The 8413-nt window shown below is 42.9% G+C and overlaps 1 protein-coding gene across 1 annotated transcript; it reads right to left on the reverse strand.

Annotated features, from left to right (window-relative positions):
* Positions 1 to 347: 347 nt before the first annotated feature.
* On the reverse strand, positions 348 to 8236 carry LOC129833941 (protein FAM83F-like). The gene is made up of 5 exons (XM_055898758.1): positions 7333 to 8236; positions 4250 to 4417; positions 3118 to 3239; positions 1971 to 2998; positions 348 to 1851 (listed from the first exon to the last, which is right to left on the reverse strand). The coding sequence occupies exons 1-5, from the start codon at positions 7801 to 7803 to the stop codon at positions 1805 to 1807; spliced, it is 1836 nt and encodes a 611-aa protein (XP_055754733.1). The 5' UTR covers positions 7804 to 8236; the 3' UTR covers positions 348 to 1804.
* Between the last annotated feature and the right edge of the window lie 177 nt (positions 8237 to 8413).

Below are 8413 nucleotides of genomic sequence, written 5' to 3' on the forward strand. Positions count from 1 at the left end.
TCCTACCATGACATGCAATTACTATACTCTTGACATGACATGTAATCACTATACTCCTGTCATGACATGCCATTACTATACTCCTGACATGACATGTAATCACTATACTCCTGCCATGACATGCCATTACTATACTCCTGACATGGCATGAAATCACCATAATCCTGCCATGACATGTCATTACTATACTCCTGCCATGACATGTAATTACTATACTCCTGACATGGCATGAAATCACCATAATCCTGCCATGACATGTCATTACTATACTCCTGCCATGACATGTAATTACTATACTCCTGACATGGCATGAAATCACCATAATCCTGCCATGACATGTCATTACTATACTCCTGCCATGACATGCCATTACTATACTCCTGACATGACATGTAATCACTATACTCCTGCCATGACATGCCATTACTATACTCCTGACATGGCATGAAATCACCATAATCCTGCCATGACATGTCATTACTATACTCCTGCCATGACATGCCATTACTATACTCCTGACATGACATGTAATCACTATACTCCTGCCATGACATGCCATTACTATACTCCTGACATGGCATGAAATCACCATAATCCTGCCATGACATGTCATTACTATACTCCTGCCATGACATGTAATTACTATACTCCTGCCATGACATGCAATTACTATACTCTTGACATGACATGTAATCACTATACTCCTGCCATGACATGCCATTACTATACTCCTGCCATAGCATGAAATCACCATACTCCTGCCATGACATGTAATTACTATACTCCTGCCATGACATTTCATCACAATACTCATGCCATGACATGTCATTACTATACTCCTGCCATGCCATGACATCACTATACTCCTGCCATGACATGCAATCACTATACTCCTGCCATGACATGTAATCACTATACTCCCGCCATGACGTGCAATTACTATACTCCTGCCATGACATCTAATCACTATACTCCCGCCATGACATGTCATCACTATACTCCTGCCATGGCATGACATCACTATACTCCTGCCATGACATGTAATCACTATACTCCTGCCATGACATGGCATTACTATACTCCTGCCATGACATGTAATCACCATACTCCTACCATGACATGTCATTACTATACTCCTGCCATGGCATGTCATCACTATACTCCTGCCATGCCATGTAATCACCATACTCCTGCCATGACATGTCATTACTATACTCCTGCCATGACATGTAATCACTATACTCCTGCCATGCCATGTAATCACCATATTCCTGCCATGTAATCACTCTACTCATGCCATGACATCACTATACTCCTGCCATGACATGAAATTACTATACTCCTGCCATGGCATGACATCACTATACTCCTGCCATGACATGTACTCACTATACTCCTGCCATGACATGTAATCACTATACTCCTGCCATGGCATGTAATCACCATACTCCTGCCATGCCATGTAATCACTCTACTCATGTCATGACATCACTATACTCCTGCCATGACATGCAATTACTATACTCCTGCCATGACATGACATCACTATACTCCTGCCATGACATGTAATCACTATACTCCTGCCATGACATGTAATCACCATACTCCTGCCATGACATGTCATTACTATACTCCTGCCATGACATGTCATTACTATACTCCTGCCATGGCACGTCATTACTATACTTCTGCCATGGCATGTCATTACTATACTCCATCTAATACTGCATCTGATACTGGCAATTACTTCAAATGTCCTCTGTCTCTGTCTCTCCCAGCTGATCCTGTCCTCACTCTCTTCATCTCAGGACTGAATGCAGTTCCTCTTGGAAGGCTTCTGGTGTCCCTTTCCTAGAGGGAAAGGAGAAAAGAATGGATGAGCCAACAAACAACAACTCCATGTGAGGAACTATTGCAGTTAATATTCAAAGACAAATGAAAACCACAAATGGTAGAATATAACAACATACCGTCATCCTCTCCTTTGTTCAGGGTCATTAGAGACATACTTCTTTGAGGCAGTTTTGAAGGCTTTTTGTTCTTAAATTTCAACAGGGACGGTTTCTCTACAATCTCAAATGAGTCCTCAGTGGCAGTGCTATTCGTCTCTGAGACTTTGCGGGTAGAGGGGTTTTGGCGGGTCGGGGAGGGGTTTGGGCGGGTAGGGGAGGGTGTTGAGTGGGTAGGGGAGGTGTTTGGGTTGCGAGGGGAGGGGGTTCGGTGGGTAATGGAGGGGGTTGGGTGGGTAGGGGAGGGGTTTGGGCGTGTAGGGGAGGGGGTTCGATGGGCAAGGGAGGGGGTTGGGCGGCTAGGGGAGGGAGTTGGGTGACTAGGGGTGGGAGTTGGGCAGCTAGGGGAGGGGTTTGGGCGGGTGGAGGAGGGGTTTGAAGGAGGGGCCCCATCCTCCTCTATAGTCTCATTGTTGTGATTGGATCCTCTGCCTTTTAGGAAGAGCCTGAAAGAACTGCGTTGTTTCTTTCCACCTAAGGCCTGGCGCTTCTGCGAACCTCCCTTCCCATCCTCCTCATCCTCCACAGGAGAACTGGGGGTCTTCGCAGTGACCTTGTCCAGTTCCACACTACTGCCCCCTTTGGCATGGAGTAGCGTCGACAGTCCGTTCCGTTCGAGTCCACCACCCAGTGAGTCTCTGAGTGTGGAGAGGTCCTGTAAGGACCCAGTGAGCCCGAGACTGTTCCCCACCACCAGAGAATACTTAGGGTTGTGGTATTTATGTGCAGGCACCCTCTGGTCAGCCTGCCCCCGAGAGTCCCCTAGAGACACCTGGAAACGGGAGGTGGACATCAACAGGGGCTTGGGGACCACCACCTTCCGTACCGGCGCGGGCATGGGAGGCTTGGTAATGTGGAACTCCTTGTAAAGGTCCACATTCTCAGATACAGCATACATTTCCCTGAAGTCATTGTCAAAGAAGTCCACCACCTGCCCAGACATTACTGTGATGGTGTTCCTGTCCATCCTAGAGGAGCTCCATGTGAAGCTGGAGATGACAGAACAAGAGAGTGAGACACAGACTCAAAGCTCAAAGAGTAGGTCAAATCATGTTTGCTCTGGCTGAATGAATGTGAGTGGAAGTGTATGACTGAGAAAATGACTGACCTGTAAGAGCCAAACATAACCTTTTCTCCGTCCACCAGCATGTATTTGGAGCACAGAGAGCCGGGCAGCCTGCCAAATGACAGGGCCAGCCCAGAACCTTTCACCGTTCGCACACGCAGGTTCTGAAAGAGTCACACAGATACTGAGTTAGACAGGTGCCCTTATTACAGTATAAACCATGAGTCAGTGACTATCAGACTTCCAAGTACTGAACAGTATCATATCAAACACTAAGGGAAATTGTGCTGTTACCACCCACGACCAAAGTAAACTTTCAAGGTAAGCAAATCCAAAACTGGTGATGCAAGGGTTGAGTTAAACCCCTTGAGTATACAGTCGAGGCAGGTCTATTTACTGAGCAAGGAATGGGAGTGAGTTGGAGAGAGTGAGAAAGACTGTCCGAGACATAAACACAGAAACAGACACGTCAGAAGGATGCTACCCTATGCTGTTAACACTTGTTTGGTCAAGGATCAAGTTCCACAGGTCTGGATTGTTTTTGGCCCAATGAACAGCAGTTTCTATGAAACAACAAGGACAGAGTCTCGACACTGGAAGGGCCTTTCAGAGGCTTATCAACTGACACCACACACACACACTAGGTTATCCAGCATTCCATATAAAATAGGCTAGATCTACTGCACAAGCTTCTGTCTACATAGATCAACATCTACAGATGTAGGATCTTAATTTGATCACCATGTTGCAGGACATTTTTAACTTGTGGTGTATTTGAGGTTTAAAGAGGCTTCTGAAGTTTGTAATTTCCACTTTGAAATGTCAGACTTGATTTTCCCTTATGAAAAATGTATCAACCCCTACAAAAATGCCCATGAATCATAATCCACATAATAATTCCCATTTCCTGTTGCTGCAGGATTATTTTCCTGCTGTAGCAATCTGGTTCAAATTAAGATCCTACACCAATATAGACAGTGTGCTAATATGGGTGATAATAAAATAATAGGCCAGAGGAATATTCTGCCTTTTACTGCCAAGAAGTTGTGGCTGCACTTTCATTTTACGTGACACTCTGCTAATTACCTAGTAATGACATGGTAATACCATAGCTAAGTATTACTTGTTCCTGTTTGTATGTTGCCTACTGCATGCCAAAGCATCACTGTCTTACCCGTAGATGCAGAGCAGTGATCTGTAAACGAGTGCACATATCCAGGAAGTGGGGCATACCACAAGCCTCCAGTATGATGTACACAGCCACCCCTCGTCTCTGTGCTGCGTCCAATAGGTCCTGAAGGATCTGCAGGTCTGTAAGGTGGTCCATGACTACAGCTACTACCTGAGGATCACACATCGGAACGTTAGAGGAAGAACAGAGGGGGATGATATCTCTGAATCAAATCAAATTGTATTTGTAACATGTGCCGAATACAACAGGTGTAGTAGACCTTACCGTGAAATGCTTACTTGTAAACCTTTAACCAACAATTCAGTTCAAGAAATAGAGTTAAGAAAATATTTACTAAATAAACTAAAGTGAGATTTTTTTATAGTAATCTAAAAGTAACACAAGAAAATGACATAACAATAACGAGACGAAATACAGGGGGTGGATTTGAAGGACTCAAAGCAGGAGATTTATGGTTCAATTGCTGGAGTAAGATTAGAATCTCCCTAATTAACTGGAAAAACAAGTTGAGCCGAAATGTCAAGATTTATTTTCTTATGACAAATTTTCCACTTCAATCCAAACACAAGTATGTCAAAATATTTGAGAGGCTTGAGGTGACTGATAAATCTGATGAATAATACCAGACTAGTTGATATTTACAAAGATCAAGCTAGAGAGGACAGAGGAAAGCCAAAAGTGTAAATTCAATAAATAACCCGACACCTCACACATGCGTGCGCACACCCAATCATATACACACACACACAGACACACACACAACCACATACACACAGACACACACACAGACACACACACAACCACACAGTTATTGAAATATAAATCCTATAATCCTTGAATGGCATTCGTTTAGGTATAAACAGAGCTGGTTGTCTTTCAGGAGCACAGACTTTGCATGTGAAGAAATGTGAGCACTGGTGCATTACTATGACCTAGTCCTGTACCACACTAGGATAGGGCAGTGTAATGCTCTCTGCCTCATGCTGACAGTGGTAAAGGAGTGGTGATGACAAAGTATTGGACAGTGAAGGCCTTGTTATAGTAAGGCTAGAGTCACTTCCTGGCTCGTCCTTTATTTTCTATTAATTTATCTTTATTTTAACAGGCAGGTCAATTTAGAACAAATTCGTATTTACAATGACGTCCTGTCATGATTTCAGTTTGTTTAGTTCATTGACATACCTAGTCATATGCACACAGAACAGCTGGTCACGGGCTTGTCTTCCCTGTCAGTAGATCATTAACCTGTCTCAAGGAGTGAACAATGACCGCTCATTTGCATTGTTCTCAGTGAAATACCATCTTTAGGTATTTTTTCATTAGTCCACCGTTGAAACAGTCCCACAATATTGTGCATCATCATGATGTGGAAAATAACACTTTGCTTCTTGAAAGTTTGATATCTTGAAAACTTGACTGCTGACAAGCAAAACATTTTGGGACTGTGTCAACAGTGGACCAATGAAGAGCCAGACACCGGATATGGACAAGAATCAACTTTGCATGTACGAGGATTTAAAAAAAATATATATAAAGATTGCATGAATTGGAGATAAAATGTGAATGTAAAGTGATATGTATTATTCCATTGTTCCAGAGAAGTTAACTGTAACCTGGTCAAACACTCCAGTCTCTTATCTGGATTTGGGATACTTAGACCCACAGTGTTTTAGCTCAAGTTTGCATGCTTATCTCCTTTCCCTATAGCCGTGTCCTCCTGTGCCAAGCTTAGCCCCAGAGTTATGCGTGTTCTTCCTCCAGACATTTAGTCCCAGGCAGCATGACTGACAGGTTACCCAGCCATTTAGAGGGGGAGGGACTCTTGATTGAGTGAGTTGAATTACAGTGGATGTGGGAGGAGAAAGCCTGGTGTGGACGTGTTTTTAAACACTGACGTGAGGCTGGGGAAACGCTTTTGAATGACTTGTTACAGGTTCTGATGTGAAACTGTCTGACATTTAGAACTGTGAAATGTCTGGCCTTTCCAGCTCCTCCACATGTGGCTTCGCTTGTTACAGCATCTCTATCTACTGCATGTGTTCCATCCAGTTAGAGATCTACTGTGAACATTCATTTCAAAACTTCTGTTAACTGTTGATAAGTCCTTGTAGAACGTAATGACGTGATGAAGGGGAAAATGAAGATGATTGAGATTACCACATCAGTGTTCTATATCTATGATAATAACAGCATAACATAAATCAATAGTCAATAATCAACAATGGTCAATTATGTCATCGTTTCATTTCATAATAAAATCAAAATAGAAGTAGATGTTTTACATTGTTGCTAATCGCCTTGGTTCATTTTACAGTACGACTCCTCAAGTAAGACTCCTCAGATGAGCAAGGACCTGGCTGTCCTAAGCCTTAAGGACACACATCTCTTGTTCAATTCACATGACTGCCAAAGTCAAGGGGTGTGAATACTTTCTGAGGGGACTGTAGGTCAATGAAGAACAATTAGACACATTCCCCTTTCTCTATTTTTTCTTGTTTTACCTTTATTCAACTAGGCAAGTCAGTTAAGAACAAATTCTTATTTACAATGACGGCCTAGGAACAGTGGGTTAACTGCCTTGTTCAGGGGCAGAACGACAGATTATTACCTTGTGAGCTCGGGATTCGATCTAGCAACCTTTCGGTTACTGGTCCAATGCGCTAAGCACCAGGCAGGTAGCCAAGCAGGTAATAAAACCTCATGTCAAAAAAAGGAGTTTGTTGTCACAAGGCCTAGGTAGCGAGTGTAGTAACTACACTGACAAATTCAGATCTGATAAATAGGCCACTAGAACTGACACTAACTATTCTATGTAGTGTTGAGAAGTTTACATTAAATTAACAGAACCCATTTTATAACTTGTCAAGATGAAGAACACAAATGCATGATTCAGGGTCATGCTGACTCAGGATTCAAAGTAATTTGTAAACTGTTCTGAGCTACACAGAATGAGGGGGAACAATGTGAGGGCATCACTCAATAATTTAGGGCAGAGAATAAATTATGTAAACTATGTTATTCACGTGTAATATGCCGTTATCAATTTATATTACAACTGGAATTACCTTGTTAGATTCTTGAATGAGTCTCCTAACAACCTCTTTAATATGGGGCCCCTTGTTTTTGGGTGGGTGCGTGTGCACGGATACTCGAGTGACACCTTTATAGAAACTAGTGCTGCCTGGCCAGCCGATGTCAAGCGGCGGGACATCCGTGTCCGACATCTGAGGCCAGTATGTGGAGTGGACCCCCGAGTCTGCATTGGACTCCTGAGCCTTTTCGTATTCGCCCTTCTCGGTCTCACTATCTGAATCATATTCATCAAAAGTTTTTCGAATCCATTTAATCTCGCGGGCGGATAGAAAGTCTCTGACGTTGTCCTCTTTCAGTCGCATCTTGAACGCGCCATCACCGTTCTTCAATAGTTGCTCGAGCGCGGCTCGCTGCTCCTCGCAGTAGTAGAATTCTGCTTTGGATTCGGGTATCTTTTCGTTGACATGATCTTCGTCCATGCACAGAAGCTGAGACTCGGCCATAGCAGCGGTATCCGGAATTTTTCCAACCGTTAATTCTTCCTTCCCCCGCAGTTGTCCGTAGCATACACCTTTACCTGTATTGGGCGCGTACACAGGTGACGTTCAAGAGGTAGGGGGAGGAGTTCTAAACTGTTAAAATCTAGTTCAAATGTCAAGTTTTATTGTCACGTGCACAAGAACAGTTAAATGTCTTTCTTGCAAACTCTTTCCCAAAAATGCAGTAATCAATATAAGTAGTAGGCTTACTATAAAACAAAGAAAAATAATCACAAAATAGCAAAGACGGCAACCACACAGTACGGCGCCATCTTTGTGTGTGGTTGAGGTAATTCTTGCATGGAGAATGTGATTATTTTGAATTTCCATAAAGGCCAACCAAGAATTGAGTGGTGTCACGTAAAGCACATTGATACTGTAGTGTATAGGCTTGTAGGTTTAACATAGAACTCAATACAGATAAATTTGCCTACATGATGTTGTAATGTCTAGCCAACTAAAATGAAATGACTCAAAGCAAAAACCAAAACAGTTCAATTCCAAATGTATTTATCAGACCCTGTGCTTCGGATACTATTCTTGGATGCTCTGGTTCTGTGACATACATTTAAAA

This window comes from Salvelinus fontinalis, chromosome 34 (assembly GCF_029448725.1).
Source record: "Salvelinus fontinalis isolate EN_2023a chromosome 34, ASM2944872v1, whole genome shotgun sequence".
In the NCBI taxonomy this organism is placed as follows: Eukaryota; Metazoa; Chordata; class Actinopteri; order Salmoniformes; family Salmonidae; genus Salvelinus; species Salvelinus fontinalis.

What these genes read in the sequence shown, in the direction of transcription:
- LOC129833941 (XM_055898758.1), bottom strand. Translation starts at nt 7,803, where the DNA reads ATGGCCGAGTCTCAGCTTCTGTGCATGGACGAAGATCATGTCAACGAA. An exon ending in TCACTGCTCTGCATCTACGG is followed by an intron (nt 3,240 to 4,249) that starts GTAAGACAGTGA and finishes TGACTCTTTCAG; the next exon opens with AACCTGCGTGTGCGAACGGT. An exon ending in GTTATGTTTGGCTCTTACAG is followed by an intron (nt 2,999 to 3,117) that starts GTCAGTCATTTT and finishes TGTCATCTCCAG; the next exon opens with CTTCACATGGAGCTCCTCTA.